This window comes from Electrona antarctica (genome assembly GCF_951216825.1).
Source record: "Electrona antarctica genome assembly, chromosome: 3".
Taxonomy (NCBI): Eukaryota; Metazoa; Chordata; class Actinopteri; order Myctophiformes; family Myctophidae; genus Electrona; species Electrona antarctica.
In genome coordinates this window covers 42,860,505-42,883,998 of record NC_136808.1, presented here as the reverse complement: position 1 = coordinate 42,883,998, position 23,494 = coordinate 42,860,505, and the positions used below count along the sequence as shown (strand labels likewise).

The 23,494-nt window shown below is 41.7% G+C and overlaps 1 protein-coding gene across 3 annotated transcripts; it reads left to right on the top strand.

Annotated features, from left to right (window-relative positions):
• The first annotated feature begins 1,959 nt into the window (after positions 1-1,959).
• On the top strand, positions 1,960-17,240 carry stk16 (serine/threonine kinase 16). Of its 3 annotated transcripts, none has more exons than XM_079496643.1 (8): positions 1,960-2,142; positions 3,846-3,972; positions 4,447-4,666; positions 4,769-4,902; positions 5,357-5,444; positions 7,512-7,640; positions 7,800-7,921; positions 15,958-17,240. In XM_079496643.1, exons 2-8 carry the CDS (start codon positions 3,884-3,886, stop codon positions 15,980-15,982), a joined length of 807 nt encoding a protein of 268 aa, XP_079352769.1. In that variant the 5' UTR covers positions 1,960-2,142; positions 3,846-3,883; the 3' UTR covers positions 15,983-17,240. The 3 variants fall into 3 exon arrangements, with proteins under 3 accessions (XP_079352769.1, XP_079352770.1, XP_079352768.1); XM_079496644.1 differs by lacking the exon at positions 15,958-17,240 and adding an exon at positions 10,979-12,873; XM_079496642.1 differs by lacking the exon at positions 15,958-17,240 and adding an exon at positions 10,968-12,873.
• The last annotated feature ends 6,254 nt before the right edge of the window (positions 17,241-23,494 follow it).

Sequence of the window (23,494 nt, the reverse complement as noted above, 5' to 3'; positions counted from 1 at the left end):
ATAAAATATAGATTTATTACGAGCAATTTATCACAAGGTTAATAATAAAAGTAGAGACAGATTAAATCACACAAGAACATTATCTTTCCCTATTACCAATAAAACCTACTCGGACTTAATTTAGTATATGGCTAAAGCAGTGACCACTCGTGACTCGTGAACACATCTGAACAGAAGTATTTTCTACTCTCCAGTTCTTCAACTTTCTTGTTACAGTCTGCACTGGGACACGCCTTGTATATGCAGTACATTCGAATGTCGACAAGCTTTGCGACAATATGATCGTTCCCCATCCATCCTTCCTCTTCGATGTGTCCCTTTTGACTGATACCTGTCCATTTAAACTCTAGACGGGCCCGCCCCAAAGTTATTTGTGCAGCTGCGCCTGGCAGCCGGTGAAAACTAGAGTTCTCAACAGGCCCGAAAATGAAGGCCCGGCCCTACCTGGGCCCGGGAGGTGGACGCTTTTCAGACAGGGCATTGGTCCGACATTCATCCACATGTCGGACTATAGCGTCTGCTCCTGTGCTTGCGGTTATGGTTAGTTTAGGAGATGAGGTGGGTTGTCATTTGTCAAAACCCTGTACATTCAATACAAAGCCCCCGCTGCCACCCTTAGATCTCCATGGAGCTGCACTGTTCTGACAGTCCATATCTTGATCTGACCTCATCACACCCTGTACACTCAAGATACACCACATATATGGCCAGTGCACGCTTTAAAGGGCGAGGTCGCTTCTTGCTCTCAGGCGTCTTACTGGTATAGCCTATTTCAACTAGGGTATGCGCGTGACATCATCCCTGGAAGTTATGCAGGAACACCTACTAGTCCGGCAGCCGAGGTGGACGGGTGGTAAATTTGGTATATAGTCTTTTTTATTGGCCTTTTATTGTCTATATACATACATTCGTGAATCCACTTGCTGACCGGCTGCATGTCACTATTGGGCAATTTTTTGTATTGGGGTTTCTTGTGACCTTACCATACCATATATGGCAGGCAAAAATGTCAAAAATGTCAAACTTTCCTTTTGCTTTAAGTAGCATGTGACATGTAAAACGAGGGAGTTTTCATCATTCTGAATCCATTCCAAGCATTAGTTTTAAGTCATTGAACCCCTACCATGAAATGTTCTATGAGCAGGGTCTGGCTGTAAACAAGTTCGTCGAGCTTAGTCCATTCACCCTGGATAAACAAAGAACTTTGCTTTGCTTTGCACAAAATGCACTCCTTGGGCTAAAAACGGCCATAGCCGTCATGACAAATGTGATGAGGTCAGCATATTTTGTGCACATTTGGGCAAGTGGCTATGGCTGCTTTTAGCCCAAGGAGTGTATTTTCTGCAAAACTAATGCTTGGAATGGATTCAGAATCATGAAAATCCTCTAGTTTGACATGTCACATGCTACTTAAAGCAAAAGGAAAGTTTGACATTTTTGCCTGCCATATGTTAATGGTAGGTTCACAAGAAACCCCTATAAAAAAAGATTCCCAATAGTGACAGCCGGTCAGCAAGTGGATTCATGATGTATAAAGACAATATTTTAGGCCAATAAAAAAAGACTATATAGACTAATTTCCCACTTTAAACAAAAGAAGCCTGTCGGCTGCCAGACTATACTGAGTGGCAAAAAAAAAAAAAAAAAAAAAAACCCTACTGAGTGGCAAAACAATACTTTCTGGCCTTGATAACCCATACATCCAAACAGAACAGTCCTATCTGATTGCATCAAACAACGTTAATCGTTAAACAATGTTAAACTCACTTTCCCACAATGCATGCGCATAGGGTATACTATGTGTGTGTGCGTGTGTGCGTGTGTGTGTGTGTGTGTGTGTGTGTGTGTGTGTGTGTGTGTGTGTGCGTGTGTGTGTGCGTGTGTGTGTGTGTGTGTGTGTGTGTGTGTGTGTGTGTGTGTGTGTGTGTGTGTGTGTGTGTGTGTGTGTGTGTGTGTGTGTGTGTGTGTGTGTGTGCGTGTCATCAAAGATTGCACATCCAAAATACAGCTTGTAAACGGCAACGCCTAATCACGCCGCTGCAAGGCGCTCTAGAGACACTAGTTTGCAAGCGTTATTTGACTACTTGAAGAGAAGAAGATGAGGAAGGAAACATAACAAACCGGCTGTTTTACAACACTGCGGTAACCAATTTAACATTCTATATTATATTATGTTCAATTTCATTCTGTGAAGTTGGTATAGCTGAGTCATGTGTGCTACGGTACCTAGTTCTGGAATCTGGATTAATGCTGGCATTAAGTTGTCTAGCAGTGCACTGTGCACATCAATTCAAAATGAACTGTTGTAGCTCTAGCCAGCTATGTTCATGTGCATTACAGCCTGCAGCTCCACTTGTATTTTGATTTTGATAAACCAAAAACTATTATTTGCAGCGGGTACAGTCCCTATAGTGTCACATATCGTCTTTGTCAACTTCATTTGGTTGCTTTTAATCTAGTGGAAGTGAACGGAACACTGTCCCCCCCCCCTCCCAGTGAGCTGTGGCGTTCCACAAGGAAGCATACTAGGGTCTCTACTGTTCCTAATATATGTTAACGACATGACTTCAGCTTGTGACTGCAACTTGTTCCTGTTCGCAGATGACTCGGCACTGCTGGTCTCGGACAGGGACAAACTGCAGGTTGAAAATGCCCTCAGCTCTGAACTCGGTAGAATCTGCACCTGGCTCGCTGATAACAAACTATCTTTACACCTGGGAAAAACTGAATCCATTCTCTTTGGATCTAATAGTAATCTCAGCAAGGCAAATGGCTTCTTGGTTAGAGTGGGTGACAATGTTATCACACATAAAGATGAAATTACCTACCTAGGTTCCATCCTGGAGGCTAATCTTTCCGGTGATAAAATGGCCACCAACGTAATCAAAAAAGTCAACCAAAGAACAAGATTCCTTTACAGGATCTCCTCACTGGTCGACAAAAACACCTTGAAGACCTTAACAGGAGCCCTTGTACAAGGCTTCTTTGACTATGCATGCACCTCCTGGTACCACAGCACCTCAAAGGCCCTTAAAACTAGGCTCCAGACCTCCCAAAACAAACTGGTCAGGCTCCTACTTGGCCTCACCCCCCGAACCCACCTCACCCCTGCCCACTTTGACAGACTGGCATGGCTTAGGGTCGGCGACAGAGTACAGCATCTTGCAATGGGTCTGGTCCACAAGATTCGATACTCCACCAAGATACCCATGTACCTGTGTAGATACTTCCTTAATGTTAACGAAGTCCACACCCACAACACCAGAGGGAGTGCAACGAATCATGTTCAACCCAGATTCGGCACAAACAAGGGACTAAATTATTTTCGCTCCTATGCCACCAAAATGTGGAACGCCCTACCAACAGTCATTAAGACATGCGAATCCCTTGACTCCTTCAAAACCGCTCTCAAAGGGCACCTACGGATGGCTGCAATTCGAAACTGGCCCCCGTAAAATCTGAATCCCCCCCACCGCCCCCCCCCCCCCTTTTTTCCCTCACTGTATATGTTTCCTTTCCCTTTGTACCTCCATTATGATGAATTCCTGTACTGTTCTTTGTCTATATAGAAGTGTCTATTTGTACGTCTCTAAATGTTTTGATGATTTGAACATGGTGGATCCTGTTGTAAACGAGTGTAATGCTTAATTGGGTCGTCCAGTCACAGTTAACAGCCTTTGTATTGAGTTTGTGCTTGAAATGTACTGTAATTCTGCAAACTGTTAATAAAATTTTCAATCAATCAATCAAATCATCATCACGTTTCTCTTTCCCTCTGTCTCTCAGTTCTCTAAAGCAGCCTCTCGAACTTGCCAGTTAAAATGAATTAAACATTTGTCTTTCAGTCCTTGGGTATCATTTGGTGCCAAGCAATGTACCAGAAATGATGGGTCAGGCCCTGTGTTTATGCTCTCGTGGATCCATTACCATTGACAACAAGAGATATTTCTTCATCCAGAAACTTGATGAAGGGTAAGAAAATGCATGTGATCAGTGTACATTGAAATTCATGATTCCACAGCACGGCAGCACGGGCCCTATCCATGCTATGCCCATCGTCATTCCCCTTATTGCTCTCCCCATCTCTTTTAGGAATGCGACTATCACTTATTTTCTCCAATAATATTGACAAGCAGGGGGTTTTCTTATTTTTTATATTCTAACAAATCAATTAATCTCTTAAACCCTATTTTATTCTTGACCGCACAACTATGTCATACAAAAATTGTGAAAATATGATTTGTATTATGTAGATCGGCTACGTTATCATTTTTTTTAATTTGTATTTATTTTTTCTATAATCGATCCCTACGTGTCCAAAATTGGGATACGGTAGATTATTAATCTATAATTGTATTATATGTCGTTTTATTGTTTTAAAATCGGTTAAATCCATTCGTTCGATCATCAGTTCCGCCCCTAATCTCTTTCCATCTCCCCTGCCAGTGGGTTCAGCTATGTGGACCTGGTGGAAGGTGTTCAGGACGGTCGCTTCTATGCTTTGAAGAGGATCCTGTGTCATGACCGTGAGGGTCGTCAAGAGGCGCAGACGGAGGTGGAGATGCATCAGTTGTTCAACCACCACAACATCCTGGGCTTGACGGCACACACCTTCGTAGACCGCGGAGGAAAGAGTGAAGCCTGGTTACTTCTACCCTACATTAGAGTGAGTTGACACTAATAGTATTTTATTTGTTTTCTGTAAAAATAAATTGTCTTCTTCTTGAGTCATTCTGAAATGTGTTTGTTTGTTTGTATGTATGTGTAGAAGGGCAGCCTATGGTCCGTGTTGGAGAAACTTAGAGACAAGGGGACCTTGATGGCTGAAAGACGGATCTTGCACATCTTGCATGGTATTTGCTCTGGCCTCAAGGCTATTCATGACAAAGGTTATGCACACAGGTATGCTACACTACAGTCGTGCATGTTTAGAATACCTGTACATACAATCTGTACAAATATTTGGTGCAGCAGTAGTTCTTTGAGGTAGTTTTTTTTATTTCTTGGTAGAAATATATAGGGAAATTCACAATCTTTTGGTTTCTTATTCCAAACAGCAATATAACAGAAGATATGTTCCTCAATACCTTAATACACCTTTGCCAAGTAATCCCTGTGATCAGAACCACATGTATATGTACAGTTGCACAGATCTGACTTGAAATAACAAACTTTAAATTACATCTATTGCTGCGCACCCTATTCAATTACAAACAGTAGTCATAATTTTACAAAGCTAAAGAGTGCTTAATTGTGTGAGTATTGAGTATATTTGAATATGATTCAATACTGTGGATTTTTAAATAGTTATGTTGTCGGGTGTCAAGCACATAAATGATGTGTTTGTTTCTTTCAGAGACCTGAAGCCCACCAATGTGCTCCTGGAGGAGGGTGACAGACCCCTTCTGATGGACTTGGGCTCTATGAACAGAGCCAGAATTGAGGTGAGACATTAATTGAGTCCCATAGAGCAGTGGTTCTCAAACTTCTCAAGCCGCACATTTAGTTCAATCTGGGAGCCCATCGGCAAAAAAATAAATATATATATATATATATATATATATTACTTTCCCTTTTAATTCAGTTACGGAGCTCTGAATCTATCTTTATAGATTACAATTTACAATTTACAATTTAGGCATTTAGCAGACGCTCTTAATCCAGAGCGATTTACATTAAGCAAGAACAAAAAGCATGGGAATACATCACATATGTAAAATGCATTTATCGCGAAACATGCGTAAGCTAAGAACGTGACTAGAACATATATATATATAATGACACTATACATATAAACTATAACTAGAACATATCTATATAATGACACTATACATATAAACTATACATATATGCTATACTATGCTGTACATATATACTATGAAGTGCTATGACTACATACAATGCACTTATTGTGCTGTCTACATGACATGCTATGAGTCTGTTTCAAATGCTATATAAGTCTAAGAAGTGCTGTCTAAGGGGGGTAGGGTAAGTGCTATGGGCCATGATGGAGTCTGAAAAGGTGGGTTTTCAGACTACGGCGGAAGATCGGGAGTGATGCTGCAGTTCTGATTGCAACGGGAAGTGCATTCCACAGTTTTGGGGCCAGAAGGGAGAAGAGTTTAGGACGTGTGGAGCGTTGTCCCGGCGTTTTTAGTGAGGGTACTTCCAGCTTCCCTGCGTTGGCTGATCTGAGTGCGCGGGAGGGTTGGGTTCAATCATGCTGGCAAGATATGGGGGAGCCATACCTTTGGTTGCTTTAAATGCCAACATCAGAGTTTTGTATTCTGTGCGGGTAGCGACCGGGAGCCAGTGCAGGGAGCGGAGCAGGGGGGAGACATGTGAGAATTTTGGCTGGTTGAAGACCAAGCGAGCTGCGGCATTTTACATATAGTTCGACTCTGTTCCACAGATAAATATTGTGAAAATAGCTGATCTACATGAGCATGTAATTCGGCTATTTTCACACTTTCTTATTATTATATTTATATCATATCGTGTAGTTTGTTGATTACTTGTTGTTGTAACACAAAGAAAATGTAATTTCAGAACGATTGAAAAGGTTTTAAAAGTCCTTAAATTGTCACTTTAGAAATGTGCAGATATCCAGTATACGTACACTTACTCTAGTATACTGTATGTTGGTTTGTTTACTGTTGAGTGAGAAAACAATGTTGCATATTCAGTTAATCATCTGGGGACCCCCCAAAATGATTGGGGACCCCCCTGGGGGCACTGAAAAACACTGCCAAATAGAGTAAAACTAAAAACCTGATTCATACTTTGACACGCAACAAGAATAGATGAAACTGCAGAGCAGCAATCACAACTACGGTGTCAAGCGGCACTGCTTTGAAACTGCGCGGAAACTCTCTCTGCGCATTCGTCTAAATCCAACCCATAATTTGGAAAAATCCTTCGCAGAATATAAAAAAGGAGAAGCGCTCTGGCTTACTTCAGAGATACTTGAGTCGTACCAAGCCAAAGATGTGGTTAACAATGCACATGGCAAGTTCCCATGTGTTTAAAATGCGAAACATTGTGAGGTTGTATGTAGATAAGATATTTTCGTCACACAACACCATCGTATGATGAATTATAAAATAGGGCTTAAGTGGTTTAAATGCCTTTATTACTGTAGTTTGGGGCATACCACAATAAAAAATAAATAAAATAGAAATGGTTTCGACCTGCATGCGACTTTGTGAGCACCTTGCATTCACCTGGAGTTTAATTACTTGACAACTGTGAACACAAGAACACACACTATATTTTCTTTTGATTGTGTGCTGAATATATTGTAAATGCTGTATTGATTGATTGAAACCTTTATTTATTCTCGAAAAGAGCATTGAGGTTCCCCCTCATTTTCAATGCTGATGAGATCACATATATAAAACAATTTAAGACAGATATAAAACACATCGGTATCAAAACCTATGTGTTCATGTAGTGTTAATTCTAACCCATTAGGCTTAACTTTACATGCATGATAATGTTTCATACTGTAGGTGAGAGGAACCAGAGAGGCCATGACCATTCAGGACTGGGCAGCCCAGCGATGTACAATTTCCTACAGGGCTCCTGAGCTCTTCAATGTGGAGAGCCACTGCATTATTGATGAGCGCACCGATATCTGGGTACAGTGTTTAATTTCACAGTCAGTAGTTTTGTTATGTAACGTGACACTGGTGCTTCCCACCCTTATATCAGAATCATTCAACATTATAACACTTGATGCTTCAGACCTGTTGGTGATTGTTTTTCTGTTGATTTATTAATTTACTTCTTTCCTTCAGTCACTCGGCTGTGTGCTGTATTGCATGATGATCCTAGAGGGGCCGTATGACATGGTGTTTCAGAAAGGGGATAGCGTTGCCTTGGCTGTTCAGAATCCTGTAGTTATCCCTCAACATTGCAGGTAAGATCTCAGTAGGAATGGCCCCATATAACCACTCTTTTAATTTCCCATATCAGAGCCACAACCTTGAGGTAAGCGATATTACTCAAGAGGGTATTCTTAACTGTTGTTATTGCCACAACAATGATGCAGTTAACCGCTTGTTCCATTAGTATTAGTAGTGGCAAAAACACTCTCGATCATACTATGGTTAGCAACTACACGTCTTTTTATTATTAATGTTATTCAAGAAAATCCAAAAATAAATGTAATGGTGAAATGTAGCCAGTTTGTAGTGATAGTTCTTTACACACAGTCAAATCTGATGCCTATAATGTAACGTTAACTAGACTGATTAGCAGCTTCATTACTATAGAAATCTGTTGACATTTCTGGTTATATCAATGGCAAAGTGATATTTACAGTAATGATGCCTATTTCATTTGAACATGACTGTATTCTTAGTTTATTGGGATTTGAGCACAGGTGGAGAGCCTATTTTGACAAATCAAAATGCTTTGTCTGAACTACCTGTTGTATAATATCTGACGATACTGATTCCAGCCAGATAGTATATTTGTTTATTTTACTATAGTTTGTTTTTCAGCTATAAAACTTAGTAAGCTATATACAGCACTGCTGCACCTCAAAACGCACTTGACTCTTTTTTAGACCTTTCTGTTATTGTATTGTTTTTCTTTAAGCTTAAAATGCCTCCACACTGCTGAGTGCTGAGCTGATGACTGACTGCAGACAGCTTTCACTGAGTGGCTGCTGTTCACATGATAGCAAGTTGTCTTTATGGCATGTCATGTCGTTGCTTAAAGTGTGCTTACAAGCATTTACACTGGGACTTAGGCCACTATTTGACAGTAATGGATGAGGCAGACCGACAGTAATAGATGGGGGGGGGGGGGGGGGGGGGGCACCTTGTAGTGAATTATCGTCATTGAGAAGAACAGCAAACTAAAGTTGCGTTATCTTTGTAACTAAAGGTGTATCTTCATTGGTCTCACACTTCGATTCGATTATGATTCACCTGTTAACAATTCCAATCGATACTATGATGCATCTTGAACTCAGCTGTCTATATATTTCTTCCAGTTAATACAAGCAGTCAAATACGGTACATATGAATGCCTGTTTTATTTATAAGTCCAAATGGACCCACGTTGTCAGCTGAGAGACATATAGCAGACCTACAATCTCACAATGCACATTGTGACAAGTTGTGAACGTGTAGAATGTCCTTGTTACTGCGGCGTTAACATCTTGACTGATAAATGTGGTGAGATTGTCTAATTTGAAAATACTGGCTGACTTTTTATGACTTGTTGGTCTCAGCCTCCCTCTGTCCCTCAGAGGGAGCGGGACATCATGTTGCTAACATAGCATCACAGTCGACAGTCGAATGCATTGTTCCCATTGGGAATTCAACAATAATTGTATATGCTGCGTTCACAGGCAGATTAAACGATGCAGTCTACCATTCATTGTCAAAGGAAGCCAGTGACATGACGTTGCAAAGGCGCAACGATGCATGTAGCTGCTCCAAATCAACTCGCAACGTGTTTTTGCATCGTTTCAACTGTCCTTGTGACCGCACCATTAGACTTTATAATCGATTATGTCATGCCACTGTGTCGATGCAGAATCGTGCGCACACAGCCGCATCACGATGCATCTAATGGTGGGTTCACACGGGCAGTTGAAACGATGCAAAAATGCGTTGTGAGTTGATTTGGAGCAGCTACAGGTACATGCATCATTGCGCCTTTGCAACGTCATGTCGCTGGATTCCTTTGACAATGAATGGTAGACTGCATCGTTTAATCTGCCCCATGTCACTCGCTCCGCGCTGCAGTGTTTCAGACTCATGACTAGCTCGCTACTGGAAGCACTAGTAGCCTCGGGTTGTTGCTTGCTGTCCCATTGGCTAGAGGTAGCCTGAGATGAGGCAGCCAATCAGGCAGGTTGTTGCTTGCTGTCCCATTGGCTAGAGGCAGCGCCATATAGATGAGAGAGTTGTGACAACTCTGTTCACTTCATGAGGCCAGTCCAATGGCGGCTCTTCTACATAGACTTCTATTGGCGAAGTGCTAGGCGAAGTGTGACAAGTCCTGGACCGGAAGTTGGCAGAATGCACTGGACTCGGGCAACAGGCCAGCTTTCCCTTTTATTTTAGGCAAAAACTACTTTCTGGCCTTGACAGCCCATACATCCAAACAGAAAAGTCCTATCTGATTGCATTAAATGACATTAAACCACGTTAAACTTACTGCCATTCGATTTGTCACTCACTTTATGCATGTGCATACCCTCTGTTGATGCTAACCACTTTCTAGTCCAACAAACTGATGCTACTACTAGTTTATTACTACTGTTACTCCATTTGCTTGACAACATGTTGCAATGCGACAACTTGTAGATCTGTTTGTAGTTCGGCTATTTTCAACAAAACAAAATACATTCATTACTTAATTAATCGAGGCAAAAGTTTGAAATCTTGATTTTTGATTTGAAGTCATTTCGCCCAGCCCTGCATCATGCATACATACATATCTCATGTATCTGTTAACAAACTGCAATCATACAATGCTCTATACTGTATATAACTTGTGAGACTGTGGCTGTAGTCTTCTAGCCTGGAAACCAGACAAATCTGCCATTGCAAAAGCCAGAGGCATTTTTTTTTATCCGGCCCTTGGAAATGCAGGTTCCACACAGATTCCAGACTAATATGTACGCACTGCGCAGTGATAATAGTCTGGCGCTGCCAGGCTAGTAGTCTACACTCTACACAATCCTGCAAGACCACAGGCATGAAGCCCCCCACTTGAGTGCCTGCCCAACAGGGAAGTTTTCTGAGGCTTACATTTTTCAATTGGGATCAAACTAAAGTGTGTGTGTGTGTGTGTGTGTGTGTGTGTGTGTGTGTGTGTGTGTGTGTGTGTGTGTGTGTGTGTGTGTGTGTGTGTGTGTGTGTGTGTGTGTGTGTGTGTGTGTGTGTGTGTGTGTGTGTGTGTGTGTGTGTGTGTGTGTGTGTGTGTGTGTGTGTGTGTGTCAGTTACTCTGAAGGCCTGCAGATGCTGCTTAGCTCCATAATGGTGTCTAATCCCCAGGAGAGACCCGACATCAACTGGGTTCTGGACCAGGTCCAGGACCTGCAGAGTCGCAGCCCTAACACAGAAACAAACATGGTCTGACAGAACCCAGTGTGCTAGACGAGGGCGAAAGTAGCCTTGGAATGAGAACTTTGCACACCTTGAGTTTGAAAATATCTATTTTCTTTTTTTTATATATAAATTATTGAAGTCTGATGTAGTCAACTTGGGTACATATTTTCATCCAGTTTGGAAATATTGGCAAGAAGCGAGCATTTCACCACACTTTGCTGTGGTTGGTTGAGCTTGTGTGAAACCACTGATTCTTTGAAAGAAACATTAAAATTTTAACTGTTTACATTTGAAACAGTCAAGACTGAGGAGTGCAAGGCCTTATGAAGACGCGTTTTTTTTTAATTGAATGTCACTGATAACCCAAAAATATATTTTTAGATCAGAAACTGATTACCAAAAAGCATTGCCAAACTTTCCAATGGATGGAAACTGCCCCAAATATGATCCACATGCTTAGAGGAAATTATAGGGACCATTTATGAGCTGGGAATTTCTTTGGTTTACTGCCTTTTCGCATTTTGCATCCCTCTTGCAGTAATGCCTGTGTAATTACAACTATGAAAATATGCCTGTACTTAGAGAAGCTCAGAATCCACTGTTGAGTGCTCCTCGCCTGCAATGCTGCATTTGAACACACTGAGGTGCTCCACCATCACTGTGTGGCCCCTTTCATTTGTCAGTCAATGTCATGTCTTTGTGTGTAGCATGTCTGAGCAGTGAGCAGGGTCACTGTTTTGACAGCACAGCAATATGACAGTGAGTTGGAGCTGGTCCACACTGACCCAAGTGAAATGTACAGTAACCATCATGTCAAAGTTTTATCGAACGGATACCACTGGATCCACTTTTATCAGTAGATGATCTGTCACACATCTGCTACTGTTACATTGTAACATTTTACCGCACTTTTTCCCCCCCCGATTCCATTTGTGTATGTGTAAATTCCTAACATTTTAGTATATTGCCTGTTTTATTTTTTGGGTGGCCTATTATTTGCTTGAACCTAAAAAGAGAAAGTTTTTTTTTTTTTTTTTTAATTGTTCTCTCTCAGGAACTAGTTTTCTGAGTAAATAGTATAAGTTGAAGGAAGATTCTAATGGTACTTTTTTTTGTTTTTAAGGAATGCTGTTTACTGTTTGGGGCATTTAATTGCAATTTAATTCATGTAGAGTGAATGAATAACAATGTGATATTGGACTACAGAGCAGCTGGAATCTAATATTTATTTTTTATTTGCATAGCTTTTTACTGCTACATGTCGTTTATTGGAATAATTATGAATACTGTGCAAATATGCAGTGTTTTTAAATTACATATTGATGTCTGTATTTTGTACAATGGTTAGTGCCTCACAAATGCAATAAATAGACAGTAGGTTATTAAGAAGAGTATACTGTATTGTGAGATCCATCAATATACTGCAAGTGATTCTACCACCATTTTGATCATGCATAACAAAAATGAAGACATTTAATATTGTTTAATCAATAACAATGTCATTTGTCACATTCTTAAAATGCTACTGTAGCAGGGTTTGGAAATGTTGTAGTTGTTTATTATTTTTAAAACATTTATTTTCAATGTTACACGATCATGTCAAGTGCATTTGATTATGCAACTTTTATGTTCATCAAAAACATAATTTCATATGTAAATGACTTGTTTAAATCCATCATGATGAACAGGATTTGGTTCATATCTTTTAGGTGACTCTTCCCACCTAAAAGAGTGACCCTTTGTTCCATTCCAAGTCCCAATTACATTTAGGCACATTAAAATCTTTAATCATGTTAATTACGGTGTGTATCTATTTATTTTAATGCACAAGCAGGTGTGTGTGTGTGTGTGTGTGTGTGTGTGTGTGTGTGTGTGTGTGTGTGTGTGTGTGTGTGTGTGTGTGTGTGTGTGTGTGTGTGTGTGTGTGTGTGTGTGTGTGTGTGTGTGTGTGTGTGTGTGTGTGTGTGTGTGTGTGTGTGTGTGTGTGTGTGTGTGTGTGTGTGTGTGTGTGTGTGTGTGTGTGTGTGTGTGTGTGTGTGTGTGTCACAACTTTTAGGGTCACTCGGATCAATGTGACGTCGTACCACACTTCCCTCTCTAATCATTCTCAGAGGTAACGCTTACCCTGGCGGGCACATATACATGAGAATGACCAATAATAAACCGGCTTCATACTCGCACACCAAAATTTACAGTCCACATGCTTTCATACACGCGAGAGAACCGCTAGGATTCATTACACTTTCATTAACACTATCAGCAACAGCACACTAGACCCACCTATATCCCCCAGACTCCCCTGGGATTGGGTTTAGGATGGAGGCTGTGTGTTTATGGGCTCAACGACACACACCGCCCCCACCTTTATATTTACCATCATCTGCCCGTGAGGGTCTGAAATGATGTCATGCAACACAAGCGCAAGGTCAACTCAATGTTCGCCCACATTTTAGCACCCAATTTCACGTGCTGTTCCTTTGTCATACAGTTATTAAGGGGGATGCACTGGCAATTTGGACGTTATGTGTGGGTTTTGATCGCATGCCTCGCCACCATCGCACACACGCACATTCATACACACGTGTGCATACATGCTGCAGCTCTCAAGCCATAAACCATCTGTATGCTTTATTGATTTGGCGATGAATCAATTAGTGAATTATTTAATTAGCCAAGCATTATGGGTCAGTTCTGAGCTACTCTCACCCTGCAGTGTTCTTAGGTCCCTTTAAATCATTGTGTGTGTGTGTGTGTGTGTGTGTGTGTGTGTGTGTGTGTGTGTGTGTGTGTGTGTGTGTGTGTGTGTGTGTGTGTGTGTGTGTGTGTGTGTGTGTGTGTGTGTGTGTGTGTGTGTGTGTGTGTGTGTGTGTGTGTGTGTGTGTGTGATGAGTGCACTGTAACTAATATTTCCGTGAAGCCTCTGTTAGCTTATCTTTAGACCTCTGCCATTTTGCAGAAGAAGAGTACAGAGCTGAGACAGTTTGCTATTGGAAGCATAGAGCATTTTAAATGCATGTCCATGCCAGTGATCCTGCCATCCTGGGCACTCCTACTCACTTCAAGCTTTATGCAAGCAGTACCCAGAACTTTTGCTGTCAATCAAGGACCAAATTAACCTTGGCTGTATTGAGAGAGAGAGAGAGAGAGAGAGGAATATGGACCCATTTTGCCCACTCCACTGTGGATGAGTTATGACTTCTTCTTATGGATGGGGAGTTGTTTTCTTCCAAGAGCGACTTTCTTTGAACTCATTAATTCTGGGGAGTGTTTGGGTTAAAATGCATAATGAGTTCATTAAGGGGTATTGGCGTAATCAGGAAAGGTATTGCCTTAATTACTGGCACAGCGCCAGGCCTATCCATTCACTGTGAGCTCGGCCACCTATGCTGTCTACAGAGCTCGCTAATTTAATTAAGTGTACAAAATGCTACACACTAACGTCGCCCTCGGGGGCAATTATGGCACGAGAGATTGAAAGATCTCCGCCGGGGGTATTTTACTTACTGGCAGGAGATTGCCTGTGTCAGTTAGCTGATTGCATTGATTATATTGATTTGTAACAGCTTTTCGGGTAATTTCATCTGCAAAGGTGAGAGCAACACGTTGGCCTGAAGACTTTTTTATTTATTCCTTCTTTATTTAGAACCTGGGCTGTTTTGCCAAGTGATTAGATGAAAGTGGAGCTCAACAATAAGTCTTTTAAAGTGGGATATGGGGAGGGGAGGTGGGGGGATCGATAGTTTTTATTTGCCATGTAAGGTCAGAACAGGTTGGATGTTGTGATTTTCTTTTTAAAGGCATCACAAGTATTTCACCTCTAGTTGCCTCATTGTGCTGAAACAGCAAGAAAGTTGTCAGCAGACCAGAACAATATCATATAGGCACATACAGTATTTTCATCTAATGCACAGGCACCATGCTATAACACACAATGCTAGACATGTATCGTTTTCCATCCAATCCTGGACTTTATTCACCATGTGTTCGTTTTAACTAGCCAGGAATGACCTCTTGCTCCCCTTACTATTCTTTGTACGATTTTAGAAGGATTGCGTCTCAAGAAACCTGTATGGGTCTCTTGGTGATGTCCAGACATAAAAGCAAGCCTAAAGTCATGTACCACCATTTTTTGGCCCTTTACTGTTTTCAGCATTATATGCACTTCATGAGAGTGTACAAATGTAACATTTTTGGAAATAACAGTTTTTCTTTTTACTGTGTAGCCTACGCAAACAGTCATGGTTAAATGAGAAGATTATAGCTGCAGCAGGTTAAATGATTATAAGAATGACTACATTTATTAATTCATGCACAGGTTAATGCATTCCTTCCAGTTCCAAGTTCACTTCCCGTGGTTCTGGAAAGAGGATTAAAGGAACAGAAACGTTTGAACACCACAACCTTTGCTCGGCATGACAGAGACAATGGCGGGGCTAATAGTTTGATGAGCAGTTAATCAGTGTAGATTAGGAGAACGAGATGATGCGGTAATCCAGGGGTGGCACGGTCATTAACGGCAGCCAAAGACAAGCGAATTAGCTGATTAAACAAGTCCCCGCCCAGCCAATGGGCAGGAGGCAGCAGGGGAGGACAGGGGTGATTGATGGATGAGGGGTGGAGGGGAGCGTTTATGTAGCTTGCCAGTAGAGTTGTCGCAGAATGAGTGAAGTGTCTTCATCAATTTGGAACCATTACCATGTCAAAGGGAGAGGATGGTGCTTAAAGTAGGGGGAGGAGTGGAGTGCTATGGCCATCTGCATACCACAAGCTTATACATTTTCTCTCTCTCTCACACACTCACACACACCGGGCTGCCTCTTCCTTCCCCCTCCCCCTTGGCAGGCCAGTTTACCGTAAGGCTGTTTAATTTTCCTGAAATAGGGCTGTGACAGCTGTGTCATGCTGATGAGATGGCGTTGGAGAAGAGTGGCAGCCTGTCAGAGCCTCGGCCTCATCTGTCTCCATGCCGCTGCTGCTGGCCAGCCCCTCAGCCTCCTCTCTTCTTCACATCCCAGAGGGCACAGACCACCACACTTTGTCCAAACAAACGCCATTTGACACGTTGTGATAAACAGCAGGTATAGCCTAGGCTTGAGGCAGGGCAGTCGTCTGGGAGTTGGAAGGTTCCCGGTTTGATCCCTGCTTGTCCTGGCATTCTGTCCAGGACAGGTGTCCTTGAGCAAGAAGATGTTGAGCCCCTAACTGCCTGGGGAATGGAGGAATTTGACGCGTACATTGTAAAAGTGGTCGGAAGGCTACATTGTGTGTGTGTGCATGTGTGTGTGCATGTGTGCGTGCGTGCGTGCGTGCATGCGTGTGTGCTTGCGTGCGTGCGTGTGTGCGTGGCTGCGTGCATGCGTGCGTGTGTGTGTGTGCATGAGGGTTGAGGGAGGGTGCTTGGTGTTGGAAAGGACAGAAGTAATAACCAAGAGCTGTTTTTTATTTCACCTCTATTGATTAGTTATGGTTCCCTTTATCATCTGACCTGGCTCAATTATGCCAATTGGATAGCACAGTGATGCTGCAATACAAGCATGTAGGACCAGTCAAATGAAACGGAGAGAAAGAAAGGTGTGTGTGTGTGCGTGTGCGCGTGTGTGCGTGCGTGCGTGCGTGCGCGTGCGTGCGTGTGCGTGCCAGCTGAGCTCTCAGTGTAGCTGAGATAGGTATTAAAAGCAAAGACAAAGTAGCTGAAAGGAGGAAAATGCCCTGTTGGGAGAATAGGCGTCACTCAGAATGTATTACTCAGGAGAGAGGACAGCGATTGAAATGTTAGTGATGTCATTTCCACCTGTCATTCATGTTGGGATGGGATAAATGTGGAGCCATTACATAAATGAGATGTTGGCGTGAGCCTCTCTATATGCAGGCACATGTAAATAAATAAAAACCTCTTGAATGACCTGTTCCTCTCACTTCACATCTTAAGATGCAATATGCATGCAGGCTGCATGTCCAGCGTGTAACAAACCTACTGCATGAGCAAGGCCTCACAAGCTGAATTTCCATCAATCCCAGTTTGTAACTGTGTCAAATGCAAATTATGATTGATATTATTATTAGAATAAATTGGCCTGGTATGACAGATCATGTTGTCATCTTCACTTTTGAAACATCATTGTTATTACCATGTTATTTATTATTGTTTTTGTTAATACAATAATAATACACTATTTCATTGCTGTCTGGAAGAAACCACCTAACTAAGGTTTTTGATTGTTTTGCATGAATCAATGCTATTGAACATCCTTTTTGTGTTGGTTAAAAAAATATTGAACCAATGGAAAGTATTAAAAAGTGCTTAAAAAACAAACAAAAAAAACACTTGAGCTGGATGTTTTTTCATTTCCTGAATTGTTTTTTGAGTTTCAAAAGAAAAAAACTGGCAAATAAATAAAATAAATACAAAAATAAATAGGAGCAGCATAGTTTTACAGCAGCTTACACTCTCCGTGCCATTTTTTTAAAGATTGATTTTGTGGCTTTTATTACACTTTTATTTATAGGATAAATTGCGGGCATGCACCTACAGTAGGCATTGCAGCCTAGGTGCCCGGACGGCCCTGGCCAACAGGGCCATTATTAATGGCTGAATACAAAAACACAAACGGACACATTTCCCCATGCTTTCTGCAGTTGATATAATTCATCATTAATACATAATGAATTATGTCAATGGGAAAATGTGTCTGTGTGTATGTATTCAGCAACTAACTGTTTTGTGGGTCTACTTGCATGTGGGTGGCTTATTTTTCATGGGTGATGTGTGTGGGATTTGAACCCTCGTAAGAGTCATGGGGTTTAGGCCTTGAGGAATTGTGTAGGGCCTGATGTGTCAAGAGAGGATAAGCAGAATAATAAATATAAGCTTGTGTACCTGTGCACAGCACAGTCGACGGTGGACCCACACCATGTGCATGCATTGCAAGTGCATATTCTTGCGGATGCAACGCATCCTGAGCTTGTAGGTCCACTATTTTTGGTACGGGGCCGGACAAGTATGAATCAAGCTTTAAAGCCTCTGAGCAAACAGTGGATGGAGCCGTGACTAACTATGTATCAGACCGCCCTGGCCTGTATTAATGATGGCAGCCCCTTTGATGCTGTCAGGCAGACATATTGCCCCGCTCTTAGCCCCCTTTTGAACCCGGTATACCACACAAAAGCCAGCTGTATGCCCTCATACCAACGCAAACACTAACTCACATTAATGCCACTTTCATTCATTATTGTTGCTAACAAGTGGAGGAAGCCTGCATTTATTCTGAGTCAGCATTAAGTCTATATGCCACTCAGTGGATTAGAAAAGGTCAACAGCTCTGTGTGTACACTATACACTTAAAAGGGGAAAAGCACATAATCATATGTCGATTAGTTTAGGAACTCTGGAAAAGCAAATATGATTTGCAAGAAATTGTAATAGATCAATGGTGGAAGCACAATGTTCCTCTTTTCCAAAGAATGAAATTGATTCATATGTCGCTTTGAGGTCATGGTTTGCAGTTATTCCAGTGGTCAAAGTGCAACAGGAGGAGCAGGCTCTAAAGGACTAATCAACCTGGAGGTTCAGCTGTGTTGTACTGGACTGGGTCAACATAGTTGGGTTCTGGGATTTTGGTAAGACCTTTGCAGAAACGTTTTTGCCAAGTATATTACAACATTAATTAATTTAAACAGTATGATGATAGTGAACGCTATCATGTTATAATCTGCATGAAATGCATTCCTCTTCTAAATGCCTAAATTGTAAATCGGTTATCATGAGACTGGTATTACTTTTGCAGCCTCTAAACATACATCCCTATTTCTGCATGGGGTTTATCAAAGGAAATGACACCTTGAATAAATAGTAATGATTATAATGCCCTCGTTATGATACCTTTTAGTATATTGAAAAACGTAGCATTACTCAAGTGGAGACTCACAGAACAATTATGGATTCAACAAACAACAAATGGAAAATAGCCTACAGAAGTTTGTGTCTGACTCGTTGTAAACCACCACAAAAGCAATGTAGGAGATAAAGCAATGCATTCATGTCCCAAGCTCGTGTCAGTATAATTTGCCATGGACGAAGGCCCTAACAATATATTGTATGAGTCTTTGTTTGGTTCCACACCTATTCAAAGAATAAAAATTGATATCACACAGGCATGTGATGATGAAAATCTTGAAATGAAGATGTATTTAATTCAAATCAGCATCACGTAAAGTAGACTGAATCTTATGTGCTGGTTTGTGGTTTGAAGTAATAAATAAAATATTCATCAGCGCTTATACCTGCAATCCACTTTTGTTTTTTGACTATCGTGAGTGCCGTCTTTTTTTATTAATACAATTTATTTGTACAAGATTGTACTGCATGCCCATTTACCACCTACACTTATTTGACCGGAGTCCATGACTATACTAGGCCCCCTATGTTTGCCAACATTTTGGCTTAGAATAGGAACAATAGGGTTCATATGAAAGTCAAGAATATGAAATGGTAAGCGTTCACATCACATTCGCACTGTGGCCATTTGCTCTTACTCTTACACCATCTGAAATCTATGTCCATGTATTACTGTGGTTTTCTAATGGCTCTTTTAGACTACGAAGGGTACAAACTTCAAACTAGTTGGGACAGTCAGGATATCTGGGGGTGCAGAACAGCGTCCAAAAGAAAGTTTAATCAGAAGGTGTGAACAGAACATGGCCCAAATTAGGTTCTGAGAACCATATCTGGAAACAAAATGCATTTCACGGCACAGCACTGTTAACTTAGTTCTTGTAGTGGAAAAGACCCATAATATTTCCATGTGCTAGCGTGGTTTTTCCCAGTCACACCGAGCTGAGGTGTACGCTGAAAAGGGACAGAGAGGTAGGATGGGGGAGAGGGAGGTCAGTGTCTTCTGTGTGTGGGGGGTTTAATTAGAGCAAGTGCCTGCATCCCCTCCTGGTCCCCGCTCCATATTACAGTTTGCTGCCAAGGGTTAACTGGCCTGATAAATGGGATCACACACACACACACACACACGTGCGATGCGCGCACGCACCAGCGCCGCACACACACACACACACACACACACACACACACATACACCTATCTAGATGCAAGTGAATATGTAGCAGATATATGATGTCAATACAACAAAAGTATGACGGATGTGGCACATATTCATGCACACTTGCAAAATCTAGAAAGAAAAATGAACTCAGAGTGTAAAAAAAAAGTACACATATAGTATATTGTGTGTGTGTGTGTGTGTGTGTGTGTGTGTGTGTGTGTGTGTGTGTGTGTGTGTGTGTGTGTGTGTGTGTGCGCGCGCGTGTGCGCAAATATATCTCTCGATTTATCTGAATGTCTACTCTTCACTATTATAGACCTAAAAATGTATGATTTTGTGAATTATGTTTGTTAGATATGAATGCTGATCCATACTAATGAAATACATAATGAATATAAATGAATATGAATTATTGTAATTACAACACCTGGGCAGTTATGACAGTTATCCCCAAGTTTATAGGATACTTACTGTTTGTCTTTATCACCTTGGCTATGTTTATGAGAATCCTCACTGGACGGAGAACATCTTGAGCTTGTAGATCTGCTATTGCTGAATGTTCTCCCCAGAGGAGGCGGGGATTCAAATTGTTAAATGAGAAATTATAAAAATCTGTAATTCAGTCAGGTTTTATTGGGCCTAATGAAAATACTTGAAGCTTGAAAATCTTTGTGAACTTCACAAGTTCATGCCCTGTTATTATGTGTGCGCCTATACGCGTGTGTGAGTGCTCAGATGCTTGGTTGTGCGTTGGAGGGTGATATATGCCAACACAACAGTGTGATTGTTTTTTTCTTTTTCTTTTCATAAATCTTGAGTGTTAATCAAAGCAGAGGTCTTGTCCATTAATAACGCAGCGTGGTTGGCCTGCCTGACGACGGAACACAATGCACCTAATGGAACAATTTATTTCCATAATGCTGCATTGTCACTGCAACCGCATAGCCTCTGGGAGGAGGCGGGGTTGACGAGAGGAAGTGGGTGCAAGAAAACAGAGCGAGGACGAGGGGGAAGGAGGTTGGCATTAAAGGCCCGTTCTGGATTTTTGTGCGTTCATCAGTTATGGTTATATTCACGTTGATTCTTGAATGGTAGGACTTCCTGATAGGAAAAACGCATTTTGTAACTTCCATATTCCATCATAAGTCAAACTATGGGGAAATTTTGTTCCATTGTTCACACACAATCCAAACGTAAACACAGCATTTATAAATTCAAAATCATTGTTTCAGCAGTCACCTGATGCCCTTGAATCGAAATATGGACCAAAGAATGTAACCAAAAGTGAACCAAAAATATGCTTTCAGGTTTTGGCCTTCTACCGCGCTGTGGATTTGGTTTGTGTTAGGATCACAGATTCCACCTTTAAAAATTATCCTGAAAGATTGAAGATAAATAGCCAGGGTGAATGAATAATGGCGGGGTGTAGGTTGCAGAGAGGAGAGTGACTATAAGAGTTCTAATTAGTGAATGAAGTTTTGTGTCGGGCACAGTGCGAGACGGGGCGGGAAATAAATCAACTAGTGGCAGATCCAGCCTCTCAGCTTGTCAGAACCTCTGACAGAACGGCCAATTATCGAATTGCTAATTCCTCCGTAAGCTCAGACTGGGCCCTGCCCGTCTTGGCACACCATTACCTCAAACTCAACACATCTTATAAAGCTGTGTTTTACACAACACTGCATAATCTGATGGGACAAATTTAGCATTATTACTAGAGATGTATAATAATGCTGTATTAAAGCACATGAAACTGGGCTCAATCCAGTTGTATACCTTTACTATAACAAAGTATACTGAGAAATAATGAGGAAGAACATATTTGTAACAATTTATTATGAGCATACATTTGATAGATGGTACATATTTGTATAGCAGTGTATTTTAGATCAGGGCGGCGGTGGCTCAGGGGTAGATTGGCTGCCAGTTCGAACCCATGCTCCCCCAGAGTTAAGGTCTCCACACACCGGGCACGAATTCGGATTTTTAAGCGGCGTTTCTCCATCGGTTTTCCGAAAAACGCGTCCAGTGTGCAACCACCTTTAGTGTCAAAGTGTCCTTGAGCAAGACACTGAACCTCTAATTGCTCCTGATGTGCTGGTTGGTGCCTTGCATGGTTTCCGCCGCCATCGGTGTATGTGTGTGAATGGTTGAATGTAATGCACAATCTATGTAAAGCGGCTTGGATAAAGGCGCTATATAAATGCACCATTTAGTTGCGACAGACCAATGTGCCTCAGTATAATTGAGAGTTGTACCATTGACGGTGGTGACATTGTCATTTACGACAGTGTGAACAACACAGGTTGAACACATCTATAGTTTATCAGTAGGAGGAGCAGCCTATTCAAGACAATTAGACACCAGACAAAGAAAAACGAGCTCCCTGACCTCTGGCCTTCTAGCTATAAAAACAGAAGGAGTATAATGATGAAGGGAAGGAAATAAGTGACTGTGCGGTGGATGATTGTATTATGAACCACCCCAAATAAGAAATATTCCATGTTAATTTCAAGGAAAAGTGATCAAAGTGTTACTACATGATAGCCATAACGTTTTGTAAAACATCCAGTGACTCTAGTCTTATGGAGATGATCAGTGCCGGTAACAAAACTATACACCCACTCATGACATCATGCCTCGTGACATCACGCCTCGTGACATCATGTCTCCATATATGGCTGTCTTCATATATGAAGATCACGATACTGACCTCATCAAACCCTGGATAGCCATACATGGAGAAGACTGGATCATCACCTTGATCTGCATATATGGAGCCGGCCTGCAACTCTACATCTGACTTCAAATCTTAGGTCAATATATGTGGAGCTGACCTGTTCTGACATCCATTTGTTGATCCTTCTTCTTCAATGTCTCCCTTTTGACTGATATCTGTCCATTCAAGAGGCCTGAAAATTAAGGCCCGGCCCTACCCTGTACACTCAAGACACTGCCCCCGCTGCCACCCTTAGATCTCCATATATGGAGTTGAACTGTTCTGACAGTCCATTGTTGATCTGACCTCATCAAACCCTGTACACTCAAGACACGCTCCATATACAGTATGGCCAGTACAGAATTAATTCTATATGTTGATCTGACCCCCCCATGCCAAAGCGCCAGCCCAGCATTCTGCCATCACCCAGGCGGATGCGCGCACGCAACCTCGCCCTTTGAGGTCGCTTCTCGCCCTCAGGGCGTCTTACTGGTTATTATTACCAGTAAGACGCCCTGAGGGCAAGAAGCAACCTCGCCCTTGCATGCACGCATCCATATATGGAGCGTGTCTCTTGAGTGTACAGGGTTTGATGAGGTCAGATCAACATGGAATATCAGAACAGGTCAGCACAAACATGTACTTTCAT